This window comes from Ammospiza nelsoni, chromosome Z (assembly GCF_027579445.1).
Source record: "Ammospiza nelsoni isolate bAmmNel1 chromosome Z, bAmmNel1.pri, whole genome shotgun sequence".
Taxonomy (NCBI): Eukaryota; Metazoa; Chordata; class Aves; order Passeriformes; family Passerellidae; genus Ammospiza; species Ammospiza nelsoni.
In genome coordinates, this window is record NC_080669.1 from 41,652,274 (window position 1) to 41,671,719 (window position 19,446).

The 19,446-nt window shown below is 34.6% G+C and overlaps 1 protein-coding gene across 1 annotated transcript in view; it reads right to left on the minus strand.

The window, feature by feature from the left end:
• Positions 1-19,446, minus strand: part of KDM4C (lysine demethylase 4C) — a 252,607-nt gene that overhangs the window by 202,458 nt on the left and 30,703 nt on the right. The window contains exons 6-8 of the mRNA XM_059492547.1: positions 12,735-12,784; positions 5,696-5,799; positions 1,225-1,362 (exon numbers count right to left, since the gene is read on the minus strand). Of these exons, the coding sequence (XP_059348530.1) occupies positions 1,225-1,362; positions 5,696-5,799; positions 12,735-12,784 (292 nt within the window). The remainder of the gene's footprint in view (positions 1-1,224; positions 1,363-5,695; positions 5,800-12,734; positions 12,785-19,446) is intronic.

Sequence of the window (19,446 nt, forward strand, 5' to 3'; positions counted from 1 at the left end):
TCTGGGCAGGCTGGAGCATGGGCCGAGCCCAGTGGTGTGAGGCTCAACAAGGCCCAGTGCTGGGCCCTGCCCTTGGGTCACAGCAACCCCAGGCAGTGCCACAGGCTGGGGCAGAGTGGCTGCAAAGCTGCCACAGGAAAAGGCCCTGGGGGTGCTGGTGACAGCAGCTGAGCATGAGCCAATGAGGAAAGACATTGAAGCACAAGAGTGAGACCAGAGAAGGGCAATGAAGTTGGTGAAGACATTCAAGTTCAAGTCCTGTGAGGAGTGCTTGAGAGTGCTGAGGGTTTAGCCTGGAGAAAATGAGGCTCAACAGGGACTTTGTCACTCTCCACAACTACCTGAAAGGACGTTGTAGTGCGCTTGGGGTTAGTTTGTTCTCCCACTCAACAAATGACAGTATGAGAAAATACAGGTTCAAGCCACACCAGGGGAGGTTCAGGCTAGACATCAGGAAGAATTTTTCACTGAAAGAGTGGTTGGGCATTGGAAAGATAGGTCAGGGAAGTAGTGGAGTCACCATCCCTTGATGCATTCAAGAAACAACTGAATGTGGCACTTAGCACTATGGTTTAGTTGATACATCAGTCTTCAGTCAAAGGTTGGACAGAGATCTTGGAATTTTTTTCTAATATTACAGATTCTATGATTCTATGCTGTACACCAAAAAAAAAGGAAGATATGCACACCACAGAACAAGATTTCAATCTAAAATATCTTCAGTTATACACACCTCAAACAGTTGCTTTATTATCTTGTACTACAAGTTTTCTGATCAGATTTACGATGAGACAAAATGAACTTGTTTCTTTAAACTTTATTTGAAGTTTCACTATTTATGTTTCTTTCCAGGTATCAAAATTCCTAGTTAAACTAAAGTGCTTCCACAAACAGCAAAGACTAAAGAAGATTTAACAGCAGAAGTCTGTTGTCTTCACAAATATTAACCTCAGTGTACGTAGCTTCAACTTAAAAACATCCAAAAACAGAATTGGTTTTGAAGAATAATAAATACATTAAGCTGCAAACAAAACTGACTACTGAGAGGAATATATATTGCTGGAAGTATAATCCCTACTATCAAAAAACAACTATAAATTAAATTTCAATGGCAGCTTGATGTACTATCTAATAGTTATCCCTTTTTCATCACCTTCCTGAGATTCTCACAAAGAAATAACCACAGGAAATATTTCCTTACACATGAATTTTCTGCTTACTTACCAATTTTGCTGCTTTTCCATAATCAATCCATCGAACAGTGGCAAAGTTTGTTGACTCTGCACAATTAAATCCATGGTTAAACCCTGCATGGTATCCGTATGGGAAAGTGATCATAAATTCTCCTGCCTCTTGGGTAACCTGTAATAAAAAAAAATTTTTAAAGGCCAAAATAAATAAACTCAAAAAAAAAAAAAAAACCTCAATGTGAACCACATTACAAAGCATTTCTAGTCCTACAGCAATGAAAACTATATACTCCTTTATAACTAACTAAAACAAATATTTTTTTTTCTTTTACCTTGCAGAGAGATGAGATTTAATTTAAACAGAAAGTATATTTGAGACAATGTTCTTTATGCTAAAATACATAGCTAGGTGCAATAATTAATAAATTCAGAAAGAACTCAAAGAAGGTTATCTTGGAACAGAGACTCACTGGTAATAAAACTTGAAAATAACTAGAAAACACAGTATGAAGAAGATACCATTCTCATTGGCTGAGAGGAAGCAAAGACAGGCTGGATCAAAATAGCCACAATTGCCATGACTAAATGTTGAGCAAAATGTCCCAAGAGAAAGCTATTAAAACACAAATTTTAAGCTGCCACTGTCCTTCCCCTCTTTCTCTTTAGGCAAAATTTTAGAGAGGAGGAGCACTCTGGAACTATTGGTAAGAATTCCAAATAGCTAAAGGACAAAGGGGATAAAAGGTGATTCTAAAAGACGAAAAGCTGGACTACAGTTGAATTCTGACATTAAAAAGATTGAGCAAGGATAACTTCAAAGGACTACAACCAAAAGAAAACATGCAAAGACCACTGGATCGACAAGATATTACAGAAAGCAGAAAACAAAAAATGAAAAGAAAAAGCCACCCTAAAACTCAATACACAGTAATTATATTTTTTATATACAAAAATAACAAAATCCCAACTAGTGTTACAAGACTTGAAAAGCTTTTAGAGTAAACTACAAAAAAATGTGTGTTAACATAAACAAATCACTAGTCAGGTTACTCTCTTTCAAGAGAGAAATCTCATCTTCCTACACTAGGATGGACTGCTGCTCTCCTATATGGAGAAAGAGGAGACAGCACTTCTTGTCAGTCACTAACATTCTCTCCACACAGTGACAGCTTTAATCTCTTTAAGTCAGACCTCCAGAGACTTTATCAAGGACAGGCTAGTCAAAGACTTGAAACAGCACACTGTCTTCCAAATTATCTGATAAGAGTTAATGAATAAAGTAGATTATACAGAAGTAAATACTTAAAAGAGATTCTCCATGCTCTGTTTGATACACATTTTATGTGAAAAATACATCAGACAACAGACCCACTGAAAAGCAAACAGATCTATTTATATGAAGCAAATAATCTGAGCAGTTACTGATGACTATTCAACATATGCACTTGTTTATTACAGGAAAATAAGGAGACTTCTCAGAGTCTAAATAGATTCTGTTGAGTGTGCGGCAATGCTTTGCATAAGCAATACAGCGAGAAAAACTACAAGGACAAATATGACTCTTTTTAGGGGCATATCCTTATGACTTAAAATCACAAAAATGAAGGGTTAAATTTTAAAACAGTCACCAAAATTAAAATTTACAACTTCAAACATTTTTCTTTTTAATGTCATGTCCTAAACCTCACCTTTCTACTGGTATAGGTATCTTACATTCAATTTCTGCTTTTACAATCTTCTTCAAAATTGTTATTTTAAAATTTTATAAATTCTTTTTGTGCTTTTTTGCCCAGTGCAAGAACACACAGGGTTAGCACTTCAAAGAGGTCTATTCTGATTGTATTAAGGGATGAAGGAAAGACAGGAAAACAAGAAAAATAGCCATCAAGGCTAGAGAAAAAAAACGGATCTTACATTTTGCATGGTTAAATTTTTTGTGGATCCATATTTAGTATATACATGCAAATGCACACATAGTTGCATATATTGTAACTGTTACTGTAGCACTTCAACAATTGCTGTGGGAATGTTTAAGAAAGATTATTCTCAACGCTAACGATTCCAAAATTTATCTCAATACACCCTCCCACTGCTGACAGTTTAGCAGGTGTTCTATTACAACAAGCAGCAGTTCAGCTGCCACCTGGTAGGCGTAGGCTGACTTATCAGCATTCAGCACATTTCCACTCCTATCACTTTGAGCCATGAGAGATCACAGCCTGGTTCTCTATATTCACTTTCTCAGTGAATCCCATTAATTACAATTACACTTGGGTACAGTCTGCTTCCTCCGAAGACTAGGTGATAGAACCAAACTTAAATATTTAACTGTTTGTAGCACTTTTTTTTCCTTTCCCCCTCCCACCTTTTAGAGGATTATTATCCTCTACATTGAAATACAGTAATAACCAAGACACCAAATACAAAGATCAACTGCCTTACCCCACCTCAAATGTGTCATACTGAAAAAAAGTATGCTGACATTCTGCAATATGCTACTTTAAACACCAACCACTGAAAATTACACTGTTCAGAGTAATGTTCTGTAAATCCAAAACTATAAATATGGTTATAAAACCGTCCAGCTTGGAAAGTTTCACCTGACATTTCATGATAAAGCACAAGGCTATGAAGGGAATCAGTATATTTACCTATGTATTACAAAAACTGAATGCGGCTACATTTCCATATGATAATAAATCATTCAGAAAACAAACTACTTATTTTACGAGTAATTTATTCAAAAAAGCTTGCTTTCTGAGGCAGGCAGTATCATTCTAAATGCCTCCATTTCTTCAATTTTATACATAGGTTGATTTAAGCATGAAAAGTGAAGTGATGTTCCAAAAAGGCATTAAACACATCTGTGTCTTTATCCCATCTATGTTGCCAATAGGATTGATAACAGAGACGTCCCAGTTCTTGCTGGGCATGTCTTACACAGCCTTCTCTGCTCCCCTCATCATTCCACCGGTGAGGAGAATGGAGGGGCACAAGAAGTTGGGAGGGAACACAGCGAGGACCGCTGAGACCACGGTACCCTGCTCAGTACATAAAGCTGGGAAAAAAAGAAGGCAGGGCAATGGTTTGGAGTGGTGACATTTGTCCTGCCAAGTCACTGTTATGCGTGACAGGGCTCTGCTTTCCTGGGAATGACTGAACACCTGCCTGCCCATGGGAAGCACTGAATTAACTCCTCGTTTGCTTGGCTTGTGTGAATAGCTTTCCCTTTCCCTATTAAACTGTCTCTGTCTCAGTCTCAAACTACAAGTTTTCTACCTTTTATCCTTCCAGTTCTCACCCCATCTCACCAAGGAGGAGTGAGCAAACACCTGTCGGGTGTCTAGCTTCCAGATGGGCAAAACTGGACATAAAATATTATTTTCTTTTTTTATTTCCTTTTTCATCAACTAAACCAGACAGGAAGCACTGTATTCTCCTGTATTTTAGGCCAGGGAACAAGTTAAGCAAAGTTATACACACACCCACATCATATCAATAAATAAATAGCTCATATACAAAAACAGGAAAGACAATAATAAGCAAGGTGTGTGGCAAGGATAGTTTACATGACCACACTGCAGTGGGAATAAACTGAGAAAAAAATGTATATTGCCTGTTTTTCCTGAACAACTTAAAACAATCTGAACAATGGGAAACCAGGAATCATAGCCCTTTAATGATCAAAAGCCTTTTGAAAACTCAGTATTAAAATAAAGAGATATTGTGGCAGGGGACCTTCCAAATCAAGTTCTAGTCTTCTAAGCAGGTTTACAGAACTCCAGAATTTAAAACTTTAGAATTTACAAAATGTATAAAATAAGCACACTTAAAAATAAAAGCAATGCATTGAAAATATTTTATTAGCTGGCACCTACATGAAGTTCAAAATAAAAAACAATCTTGGAGAAAGAAAAAGAAAGTGAATATTTCAGATGTTTTTAAAAGCAGCTATGTATTAAATTCATCCTCAAAGAAGAAAGACAGGTATTCTTCTCAGTTTCTGTTTGTATAATGCGCTTATCAAACATTTATTCTGCCAATTAAAATATATTTTAAATTAAGTAAAAGTCCTTTTGGCTTTATTCCACCTTAAACCTTTCAGGCCCTTATAATGATAAAATTACATTTAACTGCCTCAGAAAAGCAACATACAGACAAAGAAATTAATACTCATGTTAAAATATTACGTATACAACTTAACAAAGTGAGTTAAGAAGTCTTTCAGTCAACAGAAAATCACATCAAAGTTACCATGAAAATAAATTAAAAATAAGAAATTTTGGTAATGCCTTAGAAAAAAAACCCACAGAAATGCTGTCATGGCTACAAGTGTTTAATGCCAAAACTAAAACTATTAGAAGTTTCAACACTATTAGAAGTTTCATGCAGCCACTATCTAAAAACAAATTAAAGTTTTCTCACCTTTACTATAACAATGTTTATACTAAACACAATCTAACTCAATTCATAAAAGTAGAGTTTAAAAAGAAACATTAATGTACCTTGTCAAAAGGAATTCCATACTTTTTCAATATTGAGGGAGAAATCAGAGTCATCTTGTGGCGAAGAAAAGCATCACATCCTTGAGAGCTGCTCGGAAAGAACCCTAATGAGACAAGAAAAGCAAAGCTGTACATCTTTTCATTAAATCAAATAGGAAATCTTTGTAATATTTTTCAATATTTAATACTGTTAAAACCTGCTTTAGAATTTTTTACCATGTCATTCTTAGGTTCTGACAGATTTCACAAAAATCAAGTGCACCTCCTAAGTTTTTCCACTGCTTTCCAGAGGGAGGGGCCACAGGGTCTTCCTTGTTTGTTAAGACGTGAAATAATAGAATAAATGCAGACCTGTACATTTAGGCATACTTTCTTACCCTTTACAGAAATACATTGTTTCCAGAAGCTTTTTTTATGTTAATGCTCATTCTGCACACATGAAAATCCATTGCAGTAAATAACTTTAGAAGGATTCCATGAAGACTAGGTTTACCTTGCACTAACAAACTATCCCTACAGTAAAGAAATACAACTTCCTAACTTTGTACAATATGTTGTATTCCTCTCACATAAATGGTAGTTCATCATTCACAGAAGCACTTTAATTATTAGAAAAACATGTTTACTCAATTATTAAAAAAAATCATTTTCAAACAATCATCTGAATTTTTTTAATGCCTTGAGAAAAAGAAATTAATAACAATTTTCCATAATATGTAGCTTTCTCTCTAATGTTAGATTTAATTTCTTCACTCTGGTGAGTTATCTATTATGTCCACTAATCACCCTAAAACTTCAGAACAATCTAAAAGTTATCCTATTATAGTTGTTACACTCTATGTACATTCAATCTAGCACACTCACCAGTACTGGAAGAACAACATTTTTCTGATTTCTCAGAAATTAAGTTAAGCAGCACTTAAACAGCAAAAGTATAATGTAGACTTGTGCTGGTCAATGTACTAAGAAGCCTGCTAAGCTGCCCTGAGATCAAATTTTACTAAAATTCGTCATTCTTATATTTTTTTCTCTCACCAACAAGAAGCATGAATTCTTTACTCTTTCTTTGAATTGCAAATAATGCTTTAAGTTTCAAAAAGTACTATTTGATAGGTACAGTTATATATATGTGGCTTCACTGACCAAAGAAAAAGAAACTAGCCCACAATTATAGGACTCCAGCAAAAAAATTCAACCAATTTTTTCACAATTAATGCCTATAACATAAATGATAGCAGTCAAAACTTAAAACCTACAGTTTCTGAGCATCAAGAAACCTCAGTCTTGAGCAGTATAATAACAGAAATACATGGGAACTTACTGTGAAAAACGTGACTGGAAATTATACTTGAGCCTTGCAGGAAGAGCTGGTATGAAAAGTAGCTAAAAGCTTAATTGCTAAAAGCAGAGAGTTTAACTGAATTTTCCTTGAGAAAACAAATTTTGGATCAAATTATGTTATTGCAATATGCTTAATTAGTTCAACACAAGATGATACAAAGCAAATGATGGGCAGACATCCAAAACTTAAGTTGTACCATTCCAGCTCCAAGAGACCAGACATAGCTGTGACAAGTCCAACTAGAAGGCAGGCTTGTTGCTGAATTCCAAGAAAGCCGCAAATAACACAGAGCACCAGAACACAACCTGCTCAAAATCCACGACTAGAAATTTACAAGAGTACATTTGCTGTGGTTACAGAGCCCTCACAGTGAAATCAAAGTGCAGCCTACACATTCTGTACTGTTGTAAAATATCTTTTGACTTGTCAAAGTCTACACTTTTGCACACAAAATTTTCAGCCTCATTCATCTCATTTTCTCAAAGGAACTCCCCTTCAATAAACAAGGTAAGAAAGAAAGGTAGTATTTCCTCATTACAAGACTCTCTTTATCAGAAGATCCTTTGTCTGCCAGATTAAATGTAAGTCACACAAGCTTTTCTTCCAGAAAATAAAATCTCTGTGGGAGAATTGGCTAACGGATGTAAAAATTGCTGAATAAAGGACTTTGCATATAGAACATATTTTTTAAAATAAGTTCAAATCTCTAAATTATTGAGGGACAGTGAGCGTTGCTAGCTGGCAGTCTCATTTTTCCTTTCCACCTTTCCAACATATCACACACAGCTCATATCAGATGACCACATCAATATCATACCTATCACTCAGGCAAACTGAAGTTGGATTGGGCTCCATTCCCTGGTTAATTAGCATTTTCAAGATATTTGGAATGCTCCTCTCTGCTTCTAAGAATATGCCCATAATGTTTTCAATTACATTGTCCAGCTAAAATCACATATGCACAAATTACAATACCATTCTCAGAAGTATAATTCTACAACTCCATTGGACTGAGCAGGTTGGTTTGCTATATTTTACCTTGAATGATCAAGGAAATCATAACTTGGTCCCTAATAGTCATTATTTAATGACATCCACATAAAATCATATTCTTAGGGAACTTTCAAATCAAATCCTGACCAGTGCAATGAATGAAGCTAGACATCCTATAATTTTCAACACTTCCTTACTCAAGACTTCACCTAAAATTTAAAGGTGCTGCATTTCTCTTTAATATTATTTAAAATAATGTATAATCATAAAACTCAGAACATAAGGAAAAAAAAATCCTAAATTGCAAATTTATTTAATATCATTTAATGTTAATGAAAGTAAATATAAATCAAATTAACATAAATAAGCTCAAGGTTATGATTATTTATTATTTTTTCAGGCCTACATTTAAAGGACTTATACAAAATATTAATAATAATTTGCAGATCAGTACTATCAAAACAATGGCAGAGATTACAGAAGTACTAAGTTTTCTAGTAATTCTCTTTTTAGATTTTACTTTGATAGGTTTAAACTTAATATAATTTATTTAAATTATTTTAACATGATCTGAACTAATTTGATTTAACTTTCTGTGTGAACATGAAAAAAATTAGGAGGGTAAGTCTGCATAACAACCATCACAAAGGAACAATGGCAATTTGTATGCTATACAAAGCCGAATACAAAAGCCACAAAGAGGCTTTCAAGTGGTATGAAACACAACTGTAGGTATACCCAGATTAACCTGTTCAAACCTTTATTATCTCTTAAATAAGACTTTTCTAACTTGACTAATTATTTTTCAGAGGAAAAGTTCCATTCTTCAATTCCTAAAGTTTTCACATTCAAGATCCTTAGAAGTTATGCAAGTTCTACTTCAAGTCTCATTCGAATAATTATTTTAATTTGCTTTCATATATAAAAGGTAGTGACCTCCATAAAAAAAAGTAATTTATACACCATAAAAAGCTTTGTAAGACAACCATACATACTTACAATATATTAAACTTTACTTTAGTTTCTTCTTTAACATAATTGAACATCACAGATTGATGTCATCGCCTTTCTAAAACAGCTTCTGCACTCAAACAATCTATTAAAAGATCTCCAAAATCCTTCAATACAGCATTTGCCACTCTGCCTCTATCCTCTCTATTTTCTAACCCATTTTGTGAAACAAAAAATCATTTAAGAATACCATGGTATTGCAGATTAACATAACAACTCGTATAAAAATTGCAGTTAACAGCTCACTTGAGGTTTTTATTACATTTATGTCTACATAAAATTGAAAAAAAAATCTACATAAATGAGAAAGCAGCTGAAGGGCAAAATCAAACTGTTGTCTTTATTAGATGCAAGTCTAATGTCTTTCAGAAAAACCATTTGTAGCCGCCACAGTCAACCAAGATTTCAATGGAAAGCAAAAATGAAAGCAATCATGCACAAAAGGCATGTGTTGTAATTGTGATGTGCAGACAAGATAATGGAAAATATTCTAACCTTCCCTTAATTTTATGTATCAACTCCTGCCTTGACTTACACAATCTGTCACTTGTAATGTATTATTTTATTATTTTAATTATTTAGGAGCATTCAATTAATTCAGTAGGCATCTGGTCATCAGAGCTAACCTTCCTGAAGAAACTACTTTTCTTTTCCTCCAAATGTTGCACGCATGCAAAATTATTTTCCCTTCACATGGTATTAAGTACAAAAGTCTCACTTACACTATGTTTTATTAATGTTTTCTTTTAAGTGACATACAGCTTACTTTATATTTTCATCTTTGTCAGATACCTTATATGAAACTGTATTTTACAAGGCACCAGCTGCAAAGTAGAAGACCACAGCGTGGAAACAATAAGAAATGGTGATTTTCAGTTAAAAAAAAAAATCCATGGTTTTTATTGTTCATCATTGTAGTATCTTGTAGATTCCATTCTCAGCTGGACCAAAAATAGCTGGACCAAAAATATCATGGAAACAATCTACTCACAGAAAAATAACCCAGACTACATTAAAATGAAATACTGAAAGTTTAGTTTCACAGAATACATTCTTCAGCATTACCTAACTCACCTATCTTACATTGCCGCTACAATAATAATCTCCGTATGAGTACCTAGTTTTCCTATAGAAATCCAGTTTCATTTAGTAAATGTAATGGAATAGATATTATTTGAAATTTTATCATCTCTGTTCAGTATCTGATTCTACGATTTGTTATTTGCTATTCAAAACATAGTACTGAAATAAAAATAATTAAGTTATGATCATAAGCATGACTCATTAAAGGAAGTTTTCAACTCACGCCACAGCTCTTTGCAACTTATACTAACATAAAATTAAGAGCAGCTTAATTCTTACTTCTGTGGAGATGCATCCCATGCTGACTAGCACCTGCACATCAAGACACTGTTCCCCCAGTAAAACCTCTCATTTTCTGGAAAGAGTGGTCTTGGAGATTTCCATTTTTCTGACACCTAATGTTTCATTTCTATTACAGTATTAGGTCACCATCAGCAGTAAGAGGGCTGTCTGCACCTTCAGGCCAGTTTCTTTTTTCATGTATCTCCAAAAGTTACCTACTTCCTAAATTTGTATAGGTTACTCCAATATCTACAGAAATCAAGGTATTTCAAGGAAAGAAGAAGCTTTTTTTTGTCTAAGACAGATAATAATACTGTGTGTCAGTACCACTTCATTTTTAGAAATGAGGGAACAAGTGTTGCTTCAACTGCCCATCCTTTTCCCTTACTCTGAAAATAAAGAAAAATGTGATGCATTTGATGCATTCACTACAGCACATTGAAACTTGAATGGTTTTAGAACACTGCACAGCTGTTAACAAGCAATATGAAATTTACAGTAAATGCCAAAGCAGCCAAAAAATATTACATGTAAAGTCTTATCTACCCACAGATCTTACTCCCATCAAATGTAAAACTGTGTATAGAGAAGTGTTTACATACAGCATGAAAAGTCAGCTTCCTTTGACTGATCTAGTAGCAAATAGTTGCTGCTCCAAGATTCCGAAGGCCAGAGGCAGTTCCTATGCTCCTCTAACACATTTCTGTGCCACTGTGCTCCAATCTCACTTAGGATTCCATGAAAATTTTAGAATCCACCAGGGAGAGTAAGGAATGCTGTGAAATACTGTGAAATAAACTTTAGGCTAACTTTGACAAGATACTTCATTTGGAGTCTCTACATACACCGGAAGACTCGATGAACAACTTTTCATGTTACCCGTGTCAGTCATCACAAGTCTTTACCATATCCCCTTCCTTTTATTTACACTTCTACTAATTGAAAAGTTAAGAGTTTACTATCAGGTATGAAAAGAAAAAGGCAGGTTTTTCAACAGTCTTAGTGTCTGTCTCTGAAAATTTTCCAATTCTCTACTTCTTTTACTCTTTTATCATTTCCTGTAAAACTAAATTATTGAATCATCCTAAGTCAGTGTCTATTGCCCAGCCTACAAGTTCCAATTATTTTACCAGTGAAAAACAAACAGTGTATAGAGTTCTATACTTTGCATTAGGAAAAGAGACTGGAAAGCAAAGAAAACAACTGATAACTTTTTGAAATTATACCATGACAAAATTTAGGAATAGGAAATGTAATTATTCAGGTTGAAATCTGTTTTCCCAAGACATACTTTTAAGACCGAAAGTTCACAGGTCTTTACTTACACATCTTTAACTGTAATCGTTCTATATAGCTCAGAAAAAGAATCATGTACCCATATACTGAGGAAAAAAAAGTTAATATGAAAACAAAATGTACACAAACTTTCAGAATTTTGTCCTGATACACAAGATCTAATTATGAACTTTCAATAGCATTCCTTTCCTCTCATTCCATTTCATTAAGCACTCCATTCCATAATTCCTTTAACAGTTATTAGCAAGCTATAAAGCATGGGCAGCCAGGCCAAGAAACATCCCTAGTTATTCCCTTGTTCATAATTTGCAGTCTTAATTCAGGAACAAAAATAAAGGAGTAGTATTACTGAAAAGAAAACAAATTACTGAGTGAGAATCGTCCTACAGACTAGTAGTTTTTACCCCTTAGTCCTCAAACTTACAACCATCTCTGCTCCTTCTCCCAAACACTTCTGCCACCTCTAAATGGCAAAAGCCAGTACATGCTTCAGCTAAAGTGGATCTATATGCCTGCTCAATAGTCAGCAAGCTGTAAACAAATAAGACTTAGTGTTTCTACACTTTGTCTGCTTACCCCTTCACAGAGGCAATAACCAGGACTCTATCCTCTACCCAACCATCAACTTTGATGAAACTTTTGGAGACTCATCTGTCTTTCTCTGTATCAAATTTGGGTAAAAAGATTCAAAAAGTTGCTGATGAAAAGAAGCTAGGACAAGAAAGAGTAAGGGCACAGAGGAGACAAAAATACTAGCAATGAAAAGCTAACGAACAACAAAATATTAAGCCTCATTTTCATAAGTTTCACCAAGCTACAAGTGGCAGTAAAAAAAAAAAAAAAAAAAAAAAAAACCAAAGAATCACTTCAATTCTTAAGAATTCCTCAGGGTAATAATGTTGTGTGACTTTTATGTGTCTACAGTATATGTAATAAAACACTAGGTGAGTCAAGAACAACGTTTCTCACTTTCCTCAACCCTCAAGGGCTGCCCTTCAAACACCATACATATGAAAATATTGGAAATCCTACCTTGAGCTAGTCTTTCCAGCCGTTTCCCATGCTCTGGAGGAATAGCATACCTAAAATTGACATAAAGAAAAGGATGAAATGTTTAAAGACATAATTACTACATAATGACTGAAAGTCATCATTCATGTATGATAAATATCTAAGTATACAGGAGTCAAAAAGATTGAAGACTGAAAAATTGCGCAGAAAAAAATATACTAACATCTAAGGAAAAAATACAGACATTGAGTTTTGGGGGGTACAGAGGTTTGAGGAAAACTTAGCTTAGTTTTAGTTTAAATACTATATTATGTAGTTCCAAAATGTTACATTCACTATTTAAAGTCACATACATTGACAATATTTAAATATTATTACATCACCACAATTATAAAAGAAACACACACTTTATTTTTCTTAATGAAATGAAAAAAATGTAAAATAAGTCTAATATCTACAAGTTTCTCTGAATCTCAGCATGCTTCACAAGACACAAGGGTTCAACAGAAAAATATGAGCATTAAAAATCTCTATTTTTTCCTACAGCAAAAGCTGTGGAATAAAACTTGCCCTTGTAGAATCATTACAATTAGAGTTTTAAAGCATTATAGAAATAGACTTTCTTCAATTTACGGAATTGTACATATCTTAGAAACCCACTGTTCTTACAACAGTCTAATTTTTTTTAAATTCCACATGCTGTCTGCAACAATTCAGCAAAAAATACCAAGGAACATATTATTTTTAATGTTCACTGCAGCCAAAAAATAGAAAATTATTGAAAAGTTGTTTCATTTCTGCTTCTCTTTGTAATTAACATATTTTCTGCACTTCATGGACTTACTGAAAGTTTAATTAAGATTTATTATTGACTTTACCTGTTTTAATTTGTGATATAATAGGATTTTGTTTCCGTTATATGTTGCAATAACACTGGATTGAGTCTTCTCTATTAAAAAATATGATTCAGAAAAGAAGGAAATGTATATTCAGCTGTACATTATTAAACTAAGCTAAATTGTAGCCTTTTACTACACAGTGAACACATTTCATTCATCAGCCTTGAAAAATCACTCAGAAAAACAAGCATAAAACATCCAACTACCTCAAGCCGTTATTTGCATACTGTCATGGTTTGGCACTGGCACACTGCCCGTGCCCCCATGAGAATACCCTCTCCCTGGTTTCTGCTGTGAGATGTGACCAGGAATAAGCAAAGCGGGCTCTCACTTAGACATAAAGACGACTTTATTAACTAAACTACAAGAGAGGAAAAAAAACACACAAGGAAAATTAAAACTTCACAATTATATCTCCTCCCCCTCCCCAACTCTCCAATACAATACATTCCCCAAATCACCAACTCTCGGTCTTGCACCAGTCTTCAAGCAATCAATCCTCAGTTCATCAAGAGGAGAAGGAATCTTTTTTTTTTTGTGCCATGGGCTTCCCCTGGAAACACAGTTGAAACTTCCTGTGTTTCGTGTCACATGGCGGCAGCGCCCGGAGATCATGTGCCATCGTGTCATCTTCCTTCCATGCCCAGTGCTCTCACCACTGCACATGGACCAGGGCTGCTTCTAGGGTTCCTTTTAAGGATGCCTTGTCTCCTTCCAAAAAGGCACAGTCTCTCCTTGGGGCGCCTCTCCCCCTCACATTTTTTGCACCCTCTGGGGCTGAGGGGTACCCACACTGAACCTTCCTGGTTCTGAGGCATTGCCCCCCCTGGAAGCAGTCTCTGTATTAGAAGGAGACAGTCCATGGCTATACAAAAAAAAAGAGTCCAGCAAAAATGCCACTCCATTCCTCCCACATCTCTCTCTCTGCCCAGACCTTCATCACTCTTCTAGGAAGGGTTAATGTTCTGTAATGTTTTCATTGTCCACAAAGGGTTAAAAGCTCCTACAAGAGGCTGGACACATCGCTGGCTGCCTCCTCCCCCCCCCCCCCCCCCCCTTCCCCCCCCTCCCCCCGCAGGCCAGGCTGTGCCGGCAGCACACGATATCAAATTTCAAAATAACAGTCCCAAGCACCAGCGCGCTCTCTCTCTCCATCTCCTATGTATTTTCATCATAGTCTTCACTTGAGTTGTACGGTAACATCTGCTACTCAATCCTTTACTTCTTTACTTTCTGCTGAAATTGCTTGTTCCTCACAGCTAAGACAAGGACAAAGGAATGGAGACAGACAACCTTTGGTACTATGACACATTAGGAGTCCCAAAGTCACTCTTGAGAACCATTCAGGCTTGATTCGTAACACCATTTGTTAGAAAACTGAGCTTAGCACATGTGTGCCTGCCTTTCATGATGAAAGACATGAATCTTGCTGGATTCTTGGTCTACTCTGCATTAAACAAAAAGCTCCCAAATGCAAATGAGCTAGTCAGAGAAATAAAAATTATTCACTCTTAATCTCAACAGCTAGCTTATATGAGAATTTGAACAGTTAAAAGCTCATAGAAAAATATCTTAATCTTGTGTTCATCTTTCTTTTAGCCACATTACTAAACAGCCATTAACATTTGCTTGACTTCTCATATAATAAGGTTAAGTCCAGCGACCTCCAAAGCAAATGCAATGGTAAATCACTAAGAGGCAAAAAGAGTGTTTCTTGGATAACAAGCAAATAAACAGACAAAAAGTTAAGAAAAGACAAAAGGGGAAATGATGATGCTAAGTGGTGCAATGCTGGAGGATACAAGACTCCTGATGAACTTTGGACCTGGTTAACGTAAGAGATTTAATAACACGATGCCTTGGCAAAAGAAAACTGGAACTTCGAAAATTAGACCTGGATTGCAAGAAGATTAAATCAAACGGGTTTACCAGAAAAAGAAAATCCCATTAAACTCTGCAAGCAAGAGATGTTGTTAAATGCATAAGTTTGTGTATGTAATTTCAACCTAACCATTGTAGTACACGTTACTAGTCTCCCTGAAATAGTATATAAGCATTTGTATCCCACAATAAAATCAGATTCTGATCACCAAGTCAGCCTCCCTGTCTCTCACTATTGCCAACAGCTAAGTAGATTTTAATTCTATTAGTTCACAAAGACATACCTGGTAAAGTATAAAGAGTCACCGTTCATTGATACTCCTACTACAAGGACAGAAAAAATATAGTACATATATTTACCAAGTATTGTTAATAAACATCTTCTGAAATATGTCTTAGTTCAGCAGATCAAGAGTACTGGCAACAAGATTAACTACAAATAAGTAATGAACATTATGTCATTAACTTGTAATTAATTTTTTTATATATATGTTTTCAAGATTAATGCTTCTTCTCAGTCGCATTAAAACCAACAAATTGTGGCTTTACTGTGCAAAAACTGCTTAGCCAACCAAGATGATTATCACACAAGCAGCCTTTTCTATCCACCCAATCAATCATTCTCATGTCAGTGACCAGAAACGGAATGTGAAACAATTTGAGTTCCATTCTTCCAAAGTCAGGTGTATGCAGATAATGGTTAATAGCATAAATTTCAAGCAAATTTAGTGTGATGCTTAATATTTAATCAAACAATGCTTAATACTAAACGAAGCTACTTCTCTAAATCCCATGATATAGATTGACAAGGTAAAAACAGCTGATGATTTTGCCTGCAGACTGGTATTTTTAAAATTCAAAAGCTGCAAACCCATAAAATGATGTTGTAAGTAAACATCATCAGTTTTTTTCAAAATGAACTATATTCATTGGTTTTATAATTGGCAACAGAAAACTTGCGAACATTCACAATACATAAAAATAATGCTATCTAACTCCAGGCACTGAGCTCAGAATCCCTTTTATAAGCTACTGATTTACTTTATTATCTATTTAGGTGGTTAATCTTTATTATACATAAACCTGATACATAACTTTTTAAAATATGAGCAGATTTAAATTTCAGAAACTTAATTTAGGAAGTTAATACATTTTTTTGTTTTGGAATGGGAAATGCAAAAGTCTGTTGCCACCTAAAAATGTTCCTATTTAATCTAAATATTTTAAGAAACAAAATTCTCTTCCACAAGGGAAAAACAAACCAAATAAACAAATAAAACTTCTCCTTTTCTTCTAATCCCTGACCGAAGTTCTTCCACTTTGTGAAGAACATTGAAATTAGCAAATGATTGCTCTGTTTCAAGCACGATAATTCATCCGGATATGCTAACAAACCACTACATTATTTGATTACAGATAATTTTTCACAACCAGAATCCCTATTTGATTACAGTCATCTCTGTGACTCACAGTATTTCTAATTTTTATAACAGTTTTCAGCAAGAAGTGTGACTAATCCTAATGGAAGCTTTACACTTTAGTCCCATTTCTGCCATACAGGTTTGACTTCCCTGTAGTTTTCTATGTTTATTTTGTTCTCTAGACATAGAACATAACTAGGAAACATGTCCATACCATTACTGGGATGCACAACTTCTGCAGTTACCAAGACTTTTCCACTTATGCTGAACTTTGCATCACCTGGCCAGAATTTGACTAGTTTTTGTCAGCTGCTGATCACACTGAAAGTTCTATTAATCCTTCCTCAGAAGGCTCTGTAAGGACCTAGCTGAACTTTCTAAATCCATTTACCTTATCACCATATTTGTTCTTAAATCATACAATGTTAGCATCAGTCTGAGTATGCTTTTCCTTCTTCCCCTTTTTTGTCCATAATTTTGTCTAAAACTAGTGTCAGAATGCCATCCATTTTTATCCCACCATACTCATAACCCCATCACTATTTCCCCTGCTATTGCAATTCAAAATCTGAAAGCCTTCACGCAAAATGTTTCAAAGACTTTCACAACCTCTGCTGTGTAACTCTGTATCCTTCCTGATTTTTCCACCTCATTAAGCAAGATGAAAAGGTATTGATACACATTCTATACCAGCAAATCCATAAAAAATATTCTAGTCACAGCAATCAAGAGGTAACAGTAAGGTTGCTCAAAGTATAAATTTCATGCAACCTAGAGATCAGATTCCTTCCCATCCTATATCCACTGAAATCACAAATAGAGCTCATGAACCTAAATCCCTGATTTAGTTTAACTGTCACAACAGATTTATTTCCTCTTACAACCTAAATAAACTGTCAGGTTCAGTCTCACTCTCCTAATCCATCTAAATTTGGCTGTCTAAGCATTCTCTCTTTAACAATCTGGTCTCTTTTTCTTGATATAGTCACAAAGATGGAACTATCTCCTCTTTCTGTAGCATTTATTCCTACTTACTTTATGACTGACCAACCCTGCAAGGCATTTTGTGATTTATGAAAGACATTACCAAACAGGAGAGTTTTTTAACATAATGTATTGTCTTTTGCCATTTTTAGTCTTCAGAAAAGCTAGGAAGCAAAGACCAGACGGAATGTCACAGAAAACATACAAATTGATATGTAAATTATTGTTTGTATCAGACTGCAAGTTTTACCTGTGCCCCTTTCAAGGGGAAGTAAAAACCTAGTTCTTAGCTCAGAAAAGAATTCAGGCCTTCACCATCAGATGTAAAAGGTGAACGAAGTGAGTACAATATTTTAAAATATTACTTTCTAAAGTAAAACAATTAATTCTCTACACATCTTTTCTTCTTTAAAATAAAATAGGAAAAAACTGTCCTATTATTATTACATTTTAAATACCCACAGTGCCATGAAAATAATTACCTACTGCCTGATTAAGAAAATCTTCCTTATATTCATTATTATTCTTCTTCAAGAAGATTTATATCATCTCAACACTTAAAAAAAATTCAACACACTGTTTTTCACAAGTCAGGTAACCAGAACAAAGAGTAAGCCTTGCTTTCAGATACTTAATAAACCCAGAATTGTTTTCAAAAAATGGGAATGTCTTACTCAGATTTTTTATTTATAAACTTACAATGTAAATTGAAGTATTATCTATATTTTACCCAAGGATATAGTATATATATTAATAGTATAATATTTCTTCGAGTAACAAAAATCTGATCTCTGCTAAGCATTAATTTTCAAGAGCACTTTAACAGCTTAACATGACAAAATTCTTCAAAGTATTACACAAAACAAAAATAAATCATCTTAAGACCTATACCCCTGAAACTATAGTTACAATAGAAAAAAAAATTTAACAACAAATGCCAGAGTGAAGGAATTTTTAGTATTAGTAAGAGGTTTATAAATCCCATTACAAAAAACACCAATATCAAGAGATAACTGAATTAATAACCCACACTACCAATCACACCAATGGTTTGTCTTGCTAATAAGAACTTTTTCTAATAATAATTTTTTCTAAGAAACTGAGATATAAAATGAGGTAGCATTTGCAAGGTACCTTTGCCCTAAGAATGCAAAGAGAAAACTGCAGTAAAAATTCTTGCCTAATAGCAAGTAAATTTAAGTCTCTTTCCAGTAAATATTTCCCCACCATACTCAAATCTCTTCTGACCTTACATTATTCTATTTCAGGGCTTTTACGTTTAAGTTCCTTCTTCTTTTTTAAGATATTGCCTCTTTAGCAAGTTAAGAAAAACCTATAAAATTAATGTATGTATTATGTTACCCATACTATGTGTTACATAAATATATACATAAACATCTAAACAGCTGTAATCCTAATTTTGTAAATTATCAGACACAACTTCCTCCCATGTTTCACTGGAGGCAGTCAATGAATTAATTGCTATACATAACATAGAACTACAGACTTCTCTCTGTAACACTTGAAGTAAAAGTGTTGACAAGATGC